The sequence below is a fragment of the Coffea arabica genome, chromosome 9c (genome assembly GCF_036785885.1).
Source record: "Coffea arabica cultivar ET-39 chromosome 9c, Coffea Arabica ET-39 HiFi, whole genome shotgun sequence".
Lineage (NCBI taxonomy): Eukaryota > Viridiplantae > Streptophyta > Magnoliopsida > Gentianales > Rubiaceae > Coffea > Coffea arabica.
Genome location: NC_092326.1, coordinates 36,931,259 through 36,951,696, shown reverse-complemented (window position 1 = coordinate 36,951,696; position 20,438 = coordinate 36,931,259). Strand labels below are relative to the sequence as shown.

Below are 20,438 nucleotides of genomic sequence, written 5' to 3'. Positions count from 1 at the left end.
TTTAGGAATCTCCCTTGAGGCTTCTGAAAATATTATTCAGCACTATTAAACTTCTAAAAATATTACTTACCTCTCTTGTCGTTCAAAGTCTACATCACAAGTCACTAATTGATGTTTTTACCCTCAATACTATAGGTTCATTTTGGAAAAATACTTTCCAACCAAAAAAAAATTGGTATGATTGTCTTCTTTTGCTTTTCTTCCTTTTCAATTTTGCCCTATCTTTAATGCAAGTGCCAAATATATTTTAGTCCCAAATCAGAATCTTATATATTTGAAAGTGCAATTTTTTTTTTACACCAGTTTACCTACCATTTTTGACTCAATCTGTTCAACTCATTAATTTCATTGCCTTCATATTATTATTTTACTAGCAAAATTATAGCCTGTTTTAGGGTTTTTTTTTTAATTTTCTCTGCTCTCAAAAAAAAAATATTTTTGGTTGTGACTCAAAAGTTTCTGGCTGTGGCCTTGCAATTAGAACAACAATTTTGTTCACTAGTATTGAAAGATTTGGCAAATTGTAAGACTTCCCTCTTAAATTTTAAGAGACCTTACTTGTTCTTTCTAATTCTTTACTTTATATTTTCAAAATCTGTGCATCAATGTTTCGATTTTTTTTCACCTCAACTCTGTTCATATGCATTTTCAGCAGCATAAGTAACTGTTACTATTTCCAAAATGATGTGCTTAATAGTTATTGTTGCTATATTTAGTTGCATTACAATAACAACCACTACACAATTTTTCCTTGGCTTTGAAATCTTTTATTAATCCTCATATGGATTTTGGGTAATGAATGAACAAGAAAGACAACTAAAAGGGCAATTTTGAAGCAACAATATGTTCTGTTTACTTAAATGGATCTTTTAATCTTACTTTGCTCCTAGTTCCTGAACATGTTACAAAAGAATTGATTTAGGGGAGGTCAATGAGATTTTCAGAAGTCTAGAAGTATAAAGTGGTATTCACAAAAACCTTAGGGAAGGTTTCTGAAATAATTCAAAGCCAATGCATGTGGCACGTACAGAGATTAACATTATCAAACTTGACCATGTCTATAAAACCCCCGCTGGAGTTTGGCATTTAAACCCCCATTCAGCCCTGATGGAAAGCACTTGGCTACTCCTAGCCTTGGCATGGCTTGTTGCATTGGTTTTTCTCTCAAAAGTATCCACTCACAAACGCCTCAAGCTAAATCATCCACCAGGACCAAAACCATGGCCTATTATTGGCAACCTGAACCTCCTCGGTTCAAACCCACATCAATCCTTACACTTATTGTCCCAGAAATATGGAGAAATCATGCAACTAAAATTTGGTTCCAGCCCTGTTGTAGTAGCTTCATCCCCTGAAATGGCAAAAGAATTCTTGCAAACGCATGACAACATTTTCGCCTCTCGGCCTACAACTGCTGCTGCCAAATACACTAGCTACAACTGCTCCGGCATTTTATGGGCACCATATGGTCCACACTGGCGACAAGCTCGTAAAATTTGTCTAACCCAAATATTTAGTCCAAAACGACTTGACCGCTACGAGAGCATACGCATTGAGGAAAGGCATGCTTTCATGTCTCGTTTGTATGCTCTCTCAGGAAAGCCAGTACTTTTGAGAGATCATCTAATCCGTTTTACACTCTCCGCTGCATGCCAAATGGTTTTGAGTAACAAGTACTTTGCCCAATCTGAAGGGGATGGATCTGTAGTTACCTTTGAAGAACTCCAAGAGATGATAGATACCTGGTTTTCGCTGGGTGGTGTGTTCAATATTGGGGATTGGATTCCGTGGCTCGACAGATTTGACCTTCAAGGTTGCGTAAAGCAAATGAAAGAACTTTACAAGAAATTTGATAGATTCCATAACCATGTGCTTGATGATCATCGGGCCAAGAGGAAAACGGAGAAAGATTTTATCCCTAAGGACATGGTGGACATTCTATTGCAATATGCTGAAGATCCTGATCTCCAGGTTAAACTCACAGGAGATCAGATGAAAGGGCTAATTCTGGTGCTATTTCTTCTCACTGTTTAATCAAATTTCCAGATCTCTATACCTCTTTAACTTACTGAAACTTAAAGCTAGCACTTTAGTTTAGCTTACTATAATGTGCCGTTAAATATAACTGTCTTTTTTCTTCTGATTAAGAGGTTTTCTGCTTTCAATGTGTTGTCAAGCATGATACTTCATCAGCATTTGATCATGGCAGGACTAATTTTACCAATATTTGATCATGTCCAGGACTTACTGGCTGGTGGTACCGATACCTCGGCGTCCACAGTAGAATGGGCAATGAATGAACTTCTCAAACATCCACTTCTCATTGAAAAGGCAACCGAAGAGCTTGATAGAGTGATCGGGAGAGATAAGTGGGTGGAAGAGGCTGATTTCTCAAAGCTACCTTTTCTAGAGGCGATCATAAAGGAAACCTTTAGGTTACATCCAATAGCAACGCTGCTTCCACCCCACCGTGCCATTGAGGATGGCACTGTAGCTGGTTATCACATTCCTAAAGGAACAGTGGTGTTTATAAACACACGGAGTATAGGGAGGAACTCAAAGTATTGGGATTCTCCTGAAGAGTTCATGCCAGAAAGGTATTTGGAGAAGGATATTGACATGAAGGGACAAAACTTTGCGTTATTGCCATTTGGCTCAGGTCGGAGGATGTGCCCAGGCTATGTCCTTGCACTCAAACTTGTTGGAACAATGTTGGCCAACTTGCTGCATGGATTCAACTGGAAATTGCCTCATGGCATGAAACCAGAAGAAATTTGCATGGAAGAACTCTACGGATTCATAACTCATCCAAGGACTCCAGTTGCTATGATCCCAGAACCACGTTTGCCGGTCAATCTCTACTAGAGATCGTATGATTTAAGGGAAAATTGAAATGTGTTCCTTGTTGGCAAAATAAACCAAACCTAAAAATTGTTAGTGTCAGATTTTTAGTGGTTGTGTGATTTAGAAATTAATATTTTATTTGGTAATTTCTTATACAAGTGGTTTCTTTCTCAATAAGTTTGCTAGGTTATAAATAAGACATTATTTAGTATATTTTTTTAAGAGAGTCCAGAAAGAGTCTGTAAGGTTTTATTATGGTATGAGTTTCTTCCACTAATTTGAAATATCAATAATAGTGTGAATTATTTATTTCTTTTGTCTCTCATAAATATGTTAGTAATTATTTCATCCTTTAATCTATAACCCTACGCGCATTAGTTATTATTAGAACTTTAAAATTTGGAATCTACAATTGCTATCACAAGCCCAACACGAGGTTAGTTTTGGATGTTTCCATTGTCAGAGAATTAAGGCATTTCTGTTGTAAGAGAATTCAGGAACAAATTTATTGAAAAGTATTTGGTTGATTAAGTTAGACCACAAGGTTGGTCATGAAGTGTATAGTTGGTGAGAAATTCAATCATAAGATTGGCTCGAAAATTATTAGATTGTTACAGGTGCTATGACAGAGATTAGAGAAGAATCTTATCAGAGTTGTTGATTGCTGTGGATTATTAGATTGAAGAATTTATTTAGTTAATCAACCAATGAGGCCAAGAAACTTGAAAAAAGAGGAAAGAATTCGTTGATATACGTGAGTTATTAATGATGGATGTGTTTTGAGATCTATGTAATAATGAAAGGTATAGCATACTAACTCCTAAATATAAAAGCCAAGAATCATATTATTGTTGATTTTTAAGAGTAAAAAAATATCTTGAACATTGCAATTTAGATAATTTTCTTGATGGATTGTTACAAATGAATTACCAAAACATGTTGTCAAGAGGAATGCTAGATCATTTTTTCAAGTTATGTGAAAAACAATGTTTGACTATATTCAAAATATTTGTTCATCGTACTAAAATACTTTGTATATTTTGGAAGAATATTTATTACGTTTTGAAAACTGTTGAATTGAATGATGCTTTTAAATCAAAATTTGGTTATTGGACATGGTTAGTTGATTTTGAGAGTGATAGATTTGTAGATGACATGGGTGATTTAGAAGATTTTGAATGGGTTGATAGTTTAGATTTGCATACCATATTTGGAGAAATTGGGAGTGATGATTTTGTTGAAAAAAATGTGTTAATTTGACAAAGAAAGAAGAAAATTTTGATTTGATAAGACAAGAAGAAGATGAAATTGCTATTGAAAATTTTGTTGGTTTGGACTTTCTTCAAGATGATGGTAAGATGTTTGATTTGATAGATATGGATTTATTGGAGTTGAAAAATATTTTACTTCTAAAGAATTGATTGACATTGTGAACTTGTTTTGGTAATTGTGGTAGTGGAATTCTTGAATTGTTTGGTGATGATCATTTTGATAAAAATGCAAACTATGATTTTGTATTCTTAGGCACTTACGTTGGTAGTAAATATGGTGACTAGTGATGAATGGCTTTGTATGAATAAGTACTTTGATCCAAAGGAAATTATTTGCAAAATACAAAGTGCATTCACTGTCACGAGTAAAGATGAAATAAAAGTCGGCAACAAGATAGAGTTGCATATCAATTATACTATGACATATATTTGCATGGAGACTATTGCTCTAGATAGAGTTGAACCTATCTCAATGAAGAGTTTGATTTAAGAGAGGCAATGTTGACAAAAGAAGTCAAGCCTAAACTTTTCTACTTATTTATTTACTAATTTTATTGGTATCAGATTTTCAGTAGTTGTATGATTTAAAAATTTGTGTTTTATTTGGTAATTTCTTATGGTAGTGATTTCTTAATTAACAAGTTTCCTATATATATATAAAAAGGAGTTGTTGTGTGGCTGTTGGATAATTTTCATCTAACCATTTTGAGGGGTACATTAGGCATTTCAGTACCAGTGTACAAGTCATTAATGTTAGGGTACTTGCATTCTAGGTGTATTGGTATGTACATTACCCAGCCTATCCTTAGTGGCTTGATGCTTCCACTCTGCCGATGCTTAGTTATAAATAGGACATTATTTAGAGTGTTTTCTCCAGAAAGTCCGGAACCAGTCTGTGAAGTTTTGTTATGGTGTGATTTTCTTACATTGTTTTGAGATATCAATAATAGTGTGAATTATTTATTTCTCTCCTCTCCTATAAATATTTGAGTGATTGTTTCATCTTTCAATCTATAACTTTATATGCATTAATTATTCTTAGAATTCTAACATTTGGGTTCTACATTCCTACCCTGTATCACTCAATGGTTGAACTCATTCTCTGCTCTCCAATTGTATCATGCCCTTTTAATCGCTTAGCCCATTGAAAGTGATAGTGATAGACAAATTCCTGCAAGTACATAGGGGTCAATCAGAGTAATAATTCACCTAAAATATTTTAGGGGTTGAATCCATATAGATGAGTCAATTTTCTACTTTAATTATCGTAACAAAATAATGAAACTTAAATTCAAAGGATTTTTAATTACTAATTAAGAAATTGAATAAATAATCAAATCAAATAAGATATAGGTAAGAAAATAATTGGCAAAAGACTAGGGTTCAGGTTTTAATCCATATTTTGAATTATTTATCTCGTTAATTTCTTAACATGCCAAGAATATATCATGCAAAAGTTTTATAGATTACCTTTTGATACAGCCAAATTGCATCCAATTAAATTTCATGTCTCTCTCAAAATTATAAATATTTAATTAAAAGAGGTTTCTGACAATTTCACTTGCATCCCTTAGATTTGAATAATTACACTAACCTCTCTTCATATAGCTAAATGACTACAATATTCTTCACTTATAAATAATTCATACAAACAAAAAAAAAATACCCTAGAACTACAACTAGTTTTTCATTCTAAAGTAACAATTGCCACATAAAACAACTTTTATTCTCTCTCTCCAACCCTTTCTCCTACTTTCTTTCTCCTGTATCTCATAATTCACCATTTTTTCGCAACTGCCATCTACACAACCATTTAATACATCTCGAATCCTTATTATTATGGAAATAGATCCTCTTTTTTTTTGTATGTATTATTGAATTAAAATTGCCAAATGACAGTTATCGGATTTGATTTGTTGTTAAACTAAATGAAGATGAAAAGGATGATGGTGATACAGAATACAGACAAGAAAATAAAACTAATGGCTAAAAAGGAAACTTGAATTGAGGAAGATTGTGTTATTATGTCAATTGTGTAAAAAAGAATTTTGGGATAAAAATTGCAATCGAATTTGCCTAGAGACATGGGATATTGTTTCTAGTGTTGCTTTTGGTTGCTCCGTGTTGGTTTTCTTAGTGGGTCTGATTATTTTAGCATCAACGAAGTTGCAACATTTTGGATTGAGTTTGGATAGTGACATTGGTCAATTCAAGCACTGAATTTAGATCCCAAAAAATGAGGTTAAAGATTAGGTTGAATGCAAACTTTTATTGTCATAACTGATTTGTATGGGAAGTTTTGGAACAGCAATGGTAGGCTGTCAAAATTGTGAGAATATGGGGATTAAACTGAAGTGGTTTATTGAAGTTGTTATGGTGGTGGTTATGTTGTTAGCAATAGTTGTAACGTGGAAGAAATTTATTAGTGTGTTTTTCTCCTTCTAAGTAATAAAGGGGTATTTTAGGATTTTTAAGAACAAATTTAGTATATTGAGTCTATATTGTTACTGAAATGCTAATCGTAGGGGAGGTAGGTATAATTTTTTAAACTAGAGGGGAGCTTCCTGCAATAATAAAAAATCTCAAGGGAGGCTTCTGAAATTATCCCTTAATTAAATCCTTTAAGATCGTAGATGATTTAATTACGTCATACAAATTCTAACCTGCTCTCATGATTAGGTTAAGCATATTTATCTATCTAATGCATGATTATATATCTCTTCTCAGTTCACTACAAATGCTAAAGCATGTCTATGGTGGCTAATCACAAATATGTAATTAAGAGAAGATAAATAAATCAAGATAAAAGTCAAGAATTTAACTAGAATAAATAATCAATTCTCTTCAAAAAATCCTAACCCTAGAAGTAAATTAGTTCATCATAATTGTAAGAATAAACAAGAGTTCAATATTGAAAATACAAGACGTGGAATAAAGCGTAAGAAAAGTTTCTTACCGACTCCAAATCCCGTGTCTTGATTGTCAGTCTCGATTCTTCAATTCCTAAAGAAAGCCATAGAACTAATGTTTTGACAAGTGTTTTATCTCCTAAAAATGTTCTAAGTACTCCCATTTATAGTTTTCTATAATCTCTGTTGAATCTCGAAAGGAATAGGCTTCCCGCATAGTTTTTTATGACATCCGGTGACAAGTCAATTTCAAGATCAAATTTCCACGCGTTTGGAATACATTTCCTCCTCGATCTCACTTTTTTGCAAGTTAGGATCCAATTAAAGCACAAAAAGGCATAATCAACCAATAATTTACATGTGTAACATTGCTAAAATCCACACCCTACTTCCTAGTACTTTCCAATTTATTGGTTAATGGAATAAGAACTTTCTCAATATAGTTCATTCTCTATTTATCCATAATTTTAACAGATTCTTCTCATGGCATGAAACTTATCCAATAATAAATTCAAAATAGTCATAATTGATATTTCAGGATAGCCGCAAAAGCAATTGGTAAATGGAAACGTTTGATGAAGAAAGTAAATTCACAAATCAGGATGGCAACAGAGACACTTGCAAGCTTTGCAGTGAATCAAGTTTAGAGAATGAGAATGTGATTTCACTGGTTAACCCACTGAAGGATAGGTTCAAGCCAATTTTTCTTATACCATATTCCGACCTAATGCTGATCATGGTTGACAAGATAATTGATAAACAATTTGTAATCTCTAACAAGGCCTTGACTAGCACTCTTACGAAGAAATTTGCCAAATTAGGTGATATAAATTACCAAATTTGCCAAAAGTGGAATGTGAAATTCGTCCAAAATTCATGGAAGGAAAAGAAATAATCAAGACTTCAATAATGGAAACGGAAGCAAGAATAACGCTAGGCAAGACGGCATGGACTTCAATTGTCAATTCCTTTGGAGTTTCAATATTTGGATTGTAGTTTTTTAAGAAAAAAATTTTACATTTTTAATGAACACATTTTTTAATATCTTATTATTTTATATATATTAAATTATTATAGTATATTTTTTACAAAAATTTTAAAAAAATAACAATCGCTGCAGCGCTAGTGCTTGGCAAGCTTGAAACAACCCTCTCGAATTAAGGTGTGATAATTTTGACCAAAAAAAAATGAAGGTGTGATAATGCTGCACGTCATCTACGATTTTTCAGATTCCTACTTCTATACTTTGACAAAAGACATGTGTATGTCTGGCAGGAAGTGTGACAATGCTGTACGGCATCAACAAATTTTCAGACTCCTACAACATCAATACTTTGACGGGATAATTTCAAAAACCTCCCTTGGGATTTTGATAATTTTACTCTGCTTTCCTCAAGTTTAAATAATTAGGCTTACCTCCCTTGACATAATAAAGGACCTATAATGACCCTCACTTAATAGACAATTCACAGTGTAATGCAATATATTTGGAAAACCCAAAAAAAAAAAAATCATTTTTTCTATGTCTTGCCTAGCTCCACTCTTCTCTTTTCTAGTTATTATATTGTTGTGTCCTCTTTTTTTTTTTCAGTTTTATAGATATTACCAAATTGAAATTATAAAATTAATAGTTCAATTGAGGGAGTGAATTATGTATCAAATTAGAAGAAAATGAAGAGATTTGGAGTGATAGAGAAAAAAAAATAACGAAATTAATTAATGATTGAAACAGGTTGGAGGATCAAAGATGGAAATTTTACCATATATATATTTTTTCTGTGGCAAGCATTGATGATCCTTTGGATAGTTGCTTTGATTTGGAACTAGAGTTTTTACTTAGGTGGTTATTATGAATTGGGATGGTCAATTTGTGAAAAGTGTGAAAGAAAAGGATTGAATATATTGTATTTTTCCTTTTTACTTTTGTAATAAAGGGTAATTTAAGGTTTTTGAGAAAAAATCTAATTTGTTGGACCTATTTTATTATATAAACAATAAAAGTAAGGATTTAGATGTAATTTTTAAAACTTCAAAAGAGCTCTTTGCAATTATGAAACACCTTAAGGGAGGTTCATGAAATTATCCCATACTTTGACAAAAGACATGTCAATGTCAGCAAGACGTGTGATTATGCTGCACGCATCAATGATTTTTCACATCCCTACAACTTCAATACTTTGACAAAAGACATATCTATGTGTGGCAAGAAGTGACATAATATAACAAAGAGCAAATTTTCTAAATAGTCCTTCAACTTTTTAACTAATTCATGTTTGATCCTTCATCTTAAAAATGAGATAGAATGATCCTTTAATAAAATTTTTTAGACCAAATTGGTTCTTAGTGGTGATGAGATTTGAATTTTCTTGCCCGTTCCGTCACATAGGGACCAATTCGGCCCAAAAAATTTCATTGGAGGGCCATTATGTCCCATTCTTAAGATGAAGGATCAAATATGAATTAGTAAAAATTTTGAATGACTATTCGGGGGATTTGCTCCATAATAAAATTGAAAGGCTGGGATGTTTAGAAAATATTTAGAGGCTTTTAGCAAAGTGTATTAATGGGAAAAAATGATTTGATGGGCATACCCATGAGATAATCTGGACCTATTGAACTTGAAGACACGGCTGCTGTGGAAATTAAGTTCAAAGACAATTCGTGGCTTCTGACGTACAGCAATGAGCGACCCATTTTTAGGAACCTCTCTTGGGGTTTTTGATAATTATTTAGTATCCTTAAACTTCTAAAACTATCAGTTACCTCCCTCATCATTCAAACTCAACGGCACAAGTCACCAATTGATATTTTTACCCTCAATACTATAGGTTTATTCTGGAAAAATACTTTCCACCCAAAAGAATTGGCATGATTTTCTTCTTTTGCTTTTTTTTTTTCTTTTGAATTTTGCCCTGTTTTAATAAAAATGTCGCATATATTAGTCCCAATTCAGGAGCTTATATTTTTTAGCGTAATTCTTTTATGCCAGTTTACCTACCACATTCCCCGCATTAATTTCATTGCCTTCATATTATTGGAAGAGTTTGTATTTTCAGTAGCGAAGTAGAGCTTGTTTTAGGGATTTTTTTTCGTCCGCTCTCAAATTTTTTTTCTTAGTTTTGGCTCTCAAAAATTTCTGGTTGTGGCCTTGCAATTAGAACCACTTTTTTTTTTTTTTTTTTTTTTTTTTACTAATATTGAAAGATTTGGTGAATCGGGTGACTTCCCACTTGAATTTCAAGAGACCAATCTTGTTCTCTCTATTTCTTTACTTTATATTTTAGAATCTGTTCATCAATGTTTCAATTCTTTTCACCTCAACTCTCTCCATATGCATTTCCAGCAAGGTGTGTTTGGATTGCTTGTTTCCGTCGGAAAATATTGTCGTTTTCCGTGATCACATTTCCCTATCACCTTTTTCCCTCACATATATCAAATCGCTACAGTAATTTTTCCATGAAAAATGACGGAAAATGCAATCCAAACATGTGCTTAATAGTTGTTATCTATTGTTATATTGAGTTGCATTACAATAACAAACACTACACAAAATTTTCTTGGATTTTAAATCTTTTATTAATACTAATAAGGATTTTGGATAATGAAGGAACAAGACAACTGAAAGGGCAATTTTGAAATAAAAATATGCTCATTTTACTTAAATGAATCATTTAATCTTACTTTGCTCCTAGTTAGGGGTGGTAGATGAATTGAGTTACTCGCAAGGAATTTAGTCAAATCTTTATTCGAACTCGAGTTTGACTGATACTCAAGTCAATTATTGAATCGAATTCAAGCATCTAGGTAATTGTTAAATTACCTAAAAACCTATATTTTTAGAAATAATTGTCTTACCACTTGAGCTCGAATTTGATCTTAATTTGCTTCTTGAGCACCTTTATCTTTCACATGAGCCGAACTTGAGTTTCAAAGTTGATGAGCTCAAACCTGAGTTTGAGCTCAAGTAATGTCTTCAAGCTCATCGAGCTCGAGATTGAATACATTATATATTTGAGTTTGACTCCATTCATTGCCATTCCTATCCTAGTCATTGAGCATGTTACAAAAGAATTTATTTAGGGGAGGTTAATGAGATTTTCAAAAGTTTAGAAGTTCCAAGTGATATTCGCAAAAACCTTAGGGAAGGTTTTCGAAATTATCCGAAGAATCAATTCAAAGCCAGCTGATGCATGTGGCACAGATTAACCTTATCAAACATGACCATGTGCATAAAGCCCCCACTGGAGTTCGGCATTCAAATCCCCACCGGAGTTCATTGCCATACTAACTTATTTCAGCCCTGATGGAGACTTGGCTACTCTTAGCCTTGGCATGGGTTGTCGCATTGGCTTTTCTCTCAAAAGTATCCACTCACAAACGCCTGAAGCAAAATCATCCACCAGGACCAAAACCATGGCCTATTATTGGCAACTTGAAACTCCTAGGTTCAATCCCACATCAATCCTTACACTTGCTGTCCCAGAAATATGGAGAAATCATGCAACTAAAATTTGGTTCCAGCCCTGTTGTAGTAGCTTCATCCCCTGAAATGGCAAAAGAATTCTTGCAAACACATGACAACATCTTCGCCTCTCGGCCTACAACTGCTGCTGGCATATACACTAGCTATAACTGCTCCGACTTGACATGGGCACCTTATGGTCCATTCTGGCGACAAGCTCGTAAACTTTATCTAACCCAAATATTTAATCCAAAGCGACTTGACTCCTTCGAGAGCATACGCATTGAAGAAAGGCGTGCTTTCATTTCTCGCTTGTATGCCCTCTCAGGAAAGCCAGTAGTTATGAGAGATCATCTAACACGTCTTACCCTCTCCACTGCAAGCCAGATGGTTTTGACTAACAAGTACTTTGCCCAATTCGAAGGGGAGGGATCTCTACCTACCTTTGAAGAATTCCAAGAGATGATAGATACTTGGTATTTGCTGAGTGGTGTGTTCAATATTGGGGATTGGATACCATGGCTCGACAGATTTGACCTCCAAGGTTATGTAAAGCAAATGAAAGAACTTCACAAGAAATTTGATAGATTCCATAACCATGTGCTTGATGATCACCAGGCCAGGAGGAAAACAGAGAGAGATTTTATCCCTAAGGACATGGTTGACATTCTATTGCAATACGCTGAAGATCCAGATCTCCAGGTTAAACTCACCAGAGATCAGATAAAAGGGCTAATTCAGGTGCTATTTCTTCTCATTGTTTAATCAAATTCCTAGGTCTCTGACTCAGTACCTCTTTAAGTTACTCATTACGCATTTTCTTACGAAAGTAAGAATTCGGCAAATAAACCTAAAGCCCCATGAAATCTTTCAAAAGCCGGCAACTTTTGAAGGCTCCCAGGAGACTTATCTACTCAAATCCCAACCCTCCAAGACCGATGTGGGACAATGAAACCCCAACAAGGGCCAAGCCTCTTGGGCTTTTGCCTCCAAGGGCTGCTGCTGCTAAGAAGTACCTCTTTAAGTTACTGAATCTGAAAGCCAGCGGTCTTGCTTAGTATAATGTGCCATTAAAGATAACTGTCTCCTTTCTTCTAGTTAAGAGTTTTTTATTTCCTTTCTAGATTAATAGTATTACAATTTGTAGTAAAGTATCAACAATATTTGATCATAGAGGCACTAAGTTTACCAATATGTCATGTTCGGGACTAACTTTACCGATGTGTTGCTGACATAACGTGCTATTAAAGATAACTGTCTTCACCCTCCAAAAAAAAAAAAAAGATAATTGTCTTCTTTCATCCTTCTGATTAAGAGGGCTTTGTTGCATTTTCCAAGATTCCAATAGGAGATTTTTTAATACAACTATGATATAAATGCGTACCATTTATAAAACTAATCTCTGAAAAAAAAAAACTATCAACTAGATTCATATTGATTCATTGCTATTTGAATCCTTTAAATCTTAGGCTGGCCTTTCAAATCAACATTTATCTTCAATTTCTCTCTGGTATCTAGGATATAAGAACTATTTTGCAATACCAAAGTATACAACATAAAAATGCATGTGATCCGGGGATTATAACTATAATATAAATAACTTTTCTATTATCTTTTGATGTTTCTATTTTAATCTATCATAAAAATAGAAATTATCCATAAGTCTCTATGCATTAAAAGCCAATAATGTATAAAAGCCAATATCTTATGAAATACATTAAAATTCAAATTATAATTGATTACTTAATTGGATTCAATCTAATTTCACAGTTTGCAATACATAATTATTCATATATAAGCCTAGCATTGGATCTAGGATCCAACAGTTTTTTTCCTTCCAATCTGTTGTAAAGCATGATACTTCACCAATATTTAATCATGGCATGACTAACTTCTAACTTTACCATTATTTGATCATGGCCAGGACTTGCTGGTTGGTGGTACCGATACCTCAGCCCTTACAGTAGAATGGGCATTGAATGAACTTCTCAAACATCCACGTCTCATTCGAAAGGCAACCGAAGAGCTTGATAGAGTGATAGGAAGAGATAAGTGGGTGGAAGAGGCAGATTTCTCAAAACTTCCTCTTTTAGAGGCGATCATAAAGGAAACTCTCAGGTTACATCCACTGGCAACGCTACTTTCGCCCCGTTATGCCCTCGAGGATTGCACTGTAGCTGGTTATAACATTGCTAAAGGAACAACGGTGTTTATAAACACATGGAGTATAGGGAGGAACTCAAAGTATTGGGATTCTCCTGAAGAATTCATTCCAGAGAGGTTTTTGGAGAAGGATATTGACATGAAGGGACAAAACTTTGTGCTACTGCCCTTTGGCTCAGGTCGGAGGATGTGCCCAGGCTATAACCTTGGAATCAAACTTATTCGATCAATGTTGGCCAACTTGTTGCATGGATTTAACTGGAAATTGCCTCATGGCATGAAACCAGAAGAAATTTGCATGGAAGAACACTACGGACTCACAACCCATCCAAGGATTCCACTTGCTATGATCCCAGAACCACGTTTGCCGGTCAATCTCTATTAGCAAGTATTGATTTAAGGCAAGATTGAAATATATTCCTACTCTGTATCAATCAAAGGTTAAACTTAATCTCCCCTCTCCAATTGTATCATGCCCTTTTGATCACTTAGCTCAATTTAGGTGAGAGCTTGGAAGTTGGGACAGAGTATGTTTGACCTAAGAAAACTTTGAAGAGACGATACTCCTTTTGGTGATTTCTATTGTGAAATAAAACAAAAGTCACAATCATGCTGCGTTTTCTTTTCTTTCTTGAAATTGCTTTTGGTGAATTCTATCTTGTGAAATAAAAGAAAAGTCACAATATATATTTTTTTTGCTAAATAGAAAGAGTCAAAATATCGCAATTATGACGTGTGGAAGAATTGACATGGAAATATTGAAAACTGCACAGAGGGGGGGGGGGGGGGGGAAACTGGCTCTCTTGTTAGCAAAGAAAATAGGTACGCAACGGCATTAAATATAACATCTCAAAAATTTGATGAACAAACAAGGAGGCCCTCAATTAGAGCCACAAGTCTTTTCAAGTTCTTGAGAACAAAAGATAACATTCACGAAAGCAGAGTTGGCACAACTTACTGGAACAGAGAAGGAGCAAAACTAAACCTTGTGCAATGACCAACTTTATGATTGGTTCGCACAAGGCCTGTAAAAAAGACAAAACAAATCTGACTTCTTGACTTCATACTACTAACACATGTTTCAATATGGCAATGCTAACTATGAACCCAATTCCTATGCAACTTCAAGAATCTAACCAAACAGATTGAACCGAGACACCCAATTTAAGTAAAACTACGGGTGTCGAGGTTAATTAAGTAGCTCATGAGTTTGGTCTGTCAAAGTTCTCAAACTTTTCATTGGTCAAGTTTAAGCTCGAGTTCGAGCAACTCGAGCTACTTGACGAGTCGAGTTCGATTTTAACATATGAAACTCGAAAACTCATTAAGGTTAATTGAATTCAAATGAGCTTTACGCACACATATATTAATTTTTTTTATATATATTCTAAAAATGTACGGAGCTGGCATTGGTTTTGTGCTAAATATAATCAAGTGAATATGAATACATCTCAAATTAAATTCAATTAGAAAATGAGTTAAATTATCTTACCTCAATATTGCATGAAAAAATAAAAATTGTACCATAAAAGTTTTACTGCATGGATTGAAGCACAAATTAGATTGCTCTCTTTAAGATAATTTGCACGTATGAAGTATTATCCAATGTACTAGGTTTTAGCATGTTGCTTCTAACCTATTTTTTACTGCAATTTATCCTAATATACCAATAGGTTAGACAAAAACTTAACACAATACTGTTTTTACTTCAAATGAAATTTATACTATATATAAAGGGAGAGTAGTGATAGTTGGTATAAAGATTTTCTGCCATTTTTATGAACTTTCAATTTTACCCCTTAGAAAAACTAATTTTTTGTCCTAATTACTTGATCACATTTGCCAACATATCACTGCTCATAACTACACCAAATATTCCAGCTACCAAATTATCTATTTTTTAATTGAAGGAAAATTACTTATAAATTGATGTTTGTTAATGAAAAATTCTTTTAAAATTTATTTGTGCAAAAATAAAATTTGTGAATTTATAAAAATAATAATTATCTCTAAATTGCACACATACTCGGTGTGCCTTTAACACTAGTACATATAACATATCTAAAACTAGTTTAGTATTAGTAGAATATAGTAGAAGAATCTCCTTATCAAGAGTAAGAAATATAGGTGTTACAATAATGTAAGATATCTGTTGTTTGAACATTTATTTATAGGTAGAATATTATATGAGTGCAACCTTGACAATTCACATTAAATCTAATGACAATACAAAATTTTAGTTTCAAAATACTATTGCTTGTAATGCCATGTATAACGGTCAAATTATTATGAAAATAACATTAGAAAAGTTTCTCATTTTTGTTATCAAATTTGTAATTGAAAATCATTGAATAATAATTGTAATTTTTTTTTGTTAAATTACTCCAACAATACCCCCTCTTATTTTAATAACAAATAAGTGGGGGACGTGAAACCATTTGATTTTACATAACATTGTCTTAGAGTTCTATTAGAAGTGGCAAAATGGATATATGGTTGATAAATGGTTTTAGTTAAATGGATAGTGGATCAAATTGATCCAATCCAATTAAAACCATTTAATAAATGGATCTAAATGGATGCCATTTCAATGGATACTGTAAACCATGATCCATCCATTTATCCATTTACTCTCCCAAATCCTAAATTTAAGATCCAAATGTTTTTTTTCCAAAAAATACAGATCCCCAAAGTTCTATCCCTAAATCACCTAAAACCTTTTGGTAATAACAAATGCTTGTACTACTACTCTATTTCAGTTCTTCATAAAATTAGTTTAGTTCCAAGAAAATTTAACTGCTGTGGTCAATTTAACCTTTCGTCATTACTTTAAGTATCATTTTGTAAAGTAATGAACAATTAAGAACTTGGCTACATTTTTATAACTTTTGAATGAATTGAATACGGCTTTATAGTGAAAAAAAAGTTTACGTTTCCAATTTTTGCACTCCTGTTCAAGAGTGATGTCTTGAATAAAAGTGGAGTTCAAATAAGAAATCTTATGTTATTTGATAAGTAAAATATTTTCATCACTTATGCACGTAGTACCTAAAAATGTATGAAACTTCTTATTATACCATTGATATACAAGCTACCTTATATTACTTAGTAAATTAGGTGTCTTTTTTTTTGGATAGTTGGGTTGGGTGATAAGGGGAGAGAGATTGCAAGTATGAGGATTTGGAAAAAAAAAAAAAAGGTGACATTTACATATCTTAACCAATGTTGCGGGGACACTCGTTAGAAAAATTCTTTTTATAAATAAAAGAATTAAAAAAATAAAAATTATTTTGACACTGCATGATGCATTCTTGCTTTTTCTTTACTTAAGAATATAAATGTTTGCAATCATTACTGCATGAGAGTTTAATTAAAAAAAAAAAGAGTAGAGACTAAAATATAATTTTGAAAAGGATGGAAGAAATCTAGGAACTAGAAGCAAATAAAATGCAATTAATGTTATTGGCAACTTGGCATGTGAGGAAGTTACGAAAGAAAGAATAGGTGGTCCCACAAAATTAATCTAACATATGAGAAAGTTATGAAGAAAAGAATAGATGGTCCCACAAAATTTTATCTCGCATTTTTATAAATGTGTTTCCTATTTTTTAAGTTAAATGGATGTATATGGATAAGATGGATAATCCATTTAAATCCACCAATATAATTGGATTTAAATGGTTATCCATTTAAAACCATTGAATTTATATGGATCATCCAAATCCATTTAAGGTTGGTTTATATGGATGGATTGGTGGATATGAATCCATTTTGCCACTTCTAAGTTCTATATAGTCCCTTCCTCAACTTTCATTTAATTTTTTCCAATTGCGCCTAAATCAAATTCTTACCTTTTAGATATACGTACTACTGTCCTAACACAATACTAATCAATTCAATACCCTACTATTGGAATACTAAAACAACTCAATGATGTCCTAACACATCGTTCTTGGGCTGATCCTGTGAGATTTTAGTGTGATTTCTGTGGTTCGGCGTTATAATCACTGATGGCCGACTTTTCTGTTCATTCTTCGACAGTAAAGTGTTGGGCAGTGACTGACCAACAAATGCTTTGATGAAGAAGAGTTTGTAGCATTAAAAAATTGAGAACGGATAAATTGTACTTGTTTGGCCCGATGGATACGAAATCTTGTGGCACGTCTATTCTTCACTAAAATTATTGGAATTTGGTCACAGATTTACATGAATCTTCCTCCATCTTCTATGTTAATTACGGCTTTTTCAAATTGAGGTTGTAATTTTCAAGTTGAGCTTTTATCTTCTTCAGCAAATAGCATCCAATTTAAGGTACTTAAGTTTTGGCCTTTACTCATTTGATTTTATGTTATGACCTTCCATCTGATACGTCGTTGGGGAAACGGGGCCTCACAAGTTCCATTTCATACAAGTTGGTGTAAATTAATAATTTACTTTCAACTTACATCAAATTATCTTTAATTTACACTAAATAATAATAATTAACTTATACCAAACGGTACTTAATTTACACCAAATAATAACAAATCAACATACATTGAATTGTAACCTATTTACGTTAAACTTGACTTGATTTATACGAAAATCATATTAATTTATACCAGAGGTCAATTTGTGTGAAATTGTACGAAACATAAATTGCGATGATTGCCTCTAGTTTTTTCTAGTTAATTTTTAGTGTTTATTAATAGTTGTTTTTAAAATGTACATGATGTGTTTTTAAGGTGTATTTTGCATAGATCATCCCCTCGTATCCATTTTCGCAAGTATACGAGTCGAAAGCGAATATAGGATATTAAGGGTCGAACCTACAGGGAAGATTTTCAATTATCGATATTTTTTTAATACCTTTATTATTTAGACTATCACAAGTACAAAGAAATTAAATCTGCACTACAAAAATACAATAGAAAGATTCTAGAGGTATGGAATTCCTTACTACTCTTGCAAATGAAGTTACCAGTTAAGTGAATGCTATTATCTTAGTTAGGTATAGCATAATTTCCTAATGTATGTGAAACCTACTCTCGTAGTGAATCAACTATACTTGTAACTAAATTATACCTACTCTCGTGGTTATGAAATCAACTACACGTTCATTTCTTCTATGAAATTACATTAAACAAATCACTAAAACCACATAAGTGCACCTCTACTGTCGTAAATGTACTTCCTAGGTTTATCACTTCCTTGAACTAGTGTTAAATTTCAATTTTCATTACAAACTTAACACCTTAACATTATCACAATTAATGGCCGGTTAATCATGATTAGAAAAGCAAAAGTGATAAATAACTTACTCAAAATAATATCATCAAATAAACATCACTAACAAGATATAGAAAGTTCATCCATAACTCTAGGCATAAACTTTAACTAATCATGAAAATAAGATCCAAACTTGTCTTATAGTTAAACATGAAATCAAAAACAAGAGAGAAAGTGATAGGAGAGAAGTCACCCTTGTCACGCGAGTTTCAAACTCTCTATTTTGCTCTTCAAATCTTCACCTAAATCTAACTACAAATACAAGAAGGAAAAGCTACACTAACTATACTATACTACTCTAACTAATGAACTAAGGAAATTCTAATAAAGACTATATTTTTGGTTAGTTTTTCTAGCCTTCCAAAGTTTTGAAAATGGTCTCTAAAGGCTGCTATTTACAGAGAATTAAAACTCAAGGTAAGTTGTTTCTTGGTTGGCAAAGTTGGTCTTTTAATTCATCAAGAGTTGTTGTCCAAGTTTCCACACTCTTCTTGGTCAGATATAGCTAAAATTTTAAGTTGTAGATGAGCTCGAAAGGTTGTATGAACGAAGAACAAGTTGTAGTAGAAAATGAAGAATACACGACTTGAAAACACGACCTTAGATCACGTATTGCTTACCCACGTATTGCTTCTGCAGGTTTGTACTTTCTAGGCAGAATTCATCCTTACTCCATTTTTTGTCCAATTTCAACTGACATTTTATTGATAATGGAGGCTGAACTAGCTATTGCACAAAACATAAACATTGTAGCCCTTTGAGTTAGCTTTCCAAGGCATTAAGAATCATCCAATTTGGAGCTCTGTGGACCAAGATATGATTAGATTAATCATGACTGGTCAATTCCCTGTTTCAACTTTCGACCATGAAATTGCACTTCTGTATTTTGACTTTTTGTCTAGGAAAACAACTGAATTGGATTTCGATGTTTTCATGCCAAATGTAGATCTATCTCTTAGTTTCAAAATAGTTCAAAAGTCACCTCAATCCGATGCTTTTAGCTCAATCCAATGCTCTTAGCCATGAACTTCACAAGTTCAATAGGTAACCATTAGTGATATAAATCTAAAAAAGGAAAATGTGAAACAAAGGTGATAACAAAGGCATTTATAAACATAAACCGGCGATCCGTAACTTTATGCCTTTGTGGTGGTGATGTACCTATAGATAATACGCAACAAACTACTCAAGGCACAAGGAAATACATGAGGAAAAGAAAAAAAAAAGAAAATGAACAATGGAACCTATATTTGTCTTTAAAAAGAAACCCTAAAAACATGATTGCAGAAAACGAGAGCTTGAAGTCGCGTTTTAGTAACTCGCGTTTTTAGTTTAAAAGTTGTGGGACCAAATACGTGACTCTTGAAAAAACAATTTAAAGTCGCGTTTTGAAACTCTCGTTTTCTTCTTTGTTGTTGCAGAATGGAATACGTGGCTCATGAATGCGCGACTTGAAGTCGCCTATTTCTGAGCACGCATTTTCAATTTCTGTAGTTTTCTGCAGAAATTTTGCAACTTTTC

At 33.2% G+C, this 20,438-nt stretch overlaps 2 protein-coding genes across 3 annotated transcripts; both read left to right on the top strand.

Annotated features, from left to right (window-relative positions):
- Positions 1 to 1,102: 1,102 nt before the first annotated feature.
- On the top strand, positions 1,103 to 2,888 carry LOC113707629 (trimethyltridecatetraene synthase-like). 2 transcript variants are annotated; one of them, XM_072064271.1, is made up of 2 exons: positions 1,103 to 1,971; positions 2,242 to 2,888. In XM_072064271.1, the coding sequence occupies exons 1-2, from the start codon at positions 1,108 to 1,110 to the stop codon at positions 2,863 to 2,865; spliced, it is 1,488 nt and encodes a 495-aa protein (XP_071920372.1). In that variant the 5' UTR covers positions 1,103 to 1,107; the 3' UTR covers positions 2,866 to 2,888. The 2 variants fall into 2 exon arrangements, with proteins under 2 accessions (XP_071920372.1, XP_027085694.1); XM_027229893.2 differs by having other exon boundaries at positions 1,103 to 2,010.
- Positions 2,889 to 11,256: 8,368 nt separating this feature from the next.
- Positions 11,257 to 14,259, top strand: LOC113709123 (dimethylnonatriene synthase). The gene is made up of 2 exons (XM_027231880.2): positions 11,257 to 12,227; positions 13,411 to 14,259. Exons 1-2 carry the CDS (start codon positions 11,328 to 11,330, stop codon positions 14,032 to 14,034), a joined length of 1,524 nt encoding a protein of 507 aa, XP_027087681.2. The 5' UTR covers positions 11,257 to 11,327; the 3' UTR covers positions 14,035 to 14,259.
- Positions 14,260 to 20,438: the final 6,179 nt, after the last annotated feature.

Excerpts from the sequence above, each read along its gene's own strand:
- LOC113709123 (XM_027231880.2), top strand. The coding sequence starts at position 11,328 with ATGGAGACTTGGCTACTCTTAGCCTTGGCATGGGTTGTCGCATTGGCT. Across the intron at positions 12,228-13,410 it reads AGATAAAAGGGCTAATTCAG|GACTTGCTGGTTGGTGGTAC; the intron begins GTGCTATTTCTT and ends GATCATGGCCAG.
- LOC113707629 (XM_027229893.2), top strand. The coding sequence starts at position 1,108 with ATGGAAAGCACTTGGCTACTCCTAGCCTTGGCATGGCTTGTTGCATTG. Across the intron at positions 2,011-2,241 it reads AGATGAAAGGGCTAATTCTG|GACTTACTGGCTGGTGGTAC; the intron begins GTGCTATTTCTT and ends GATCATGTCCAG.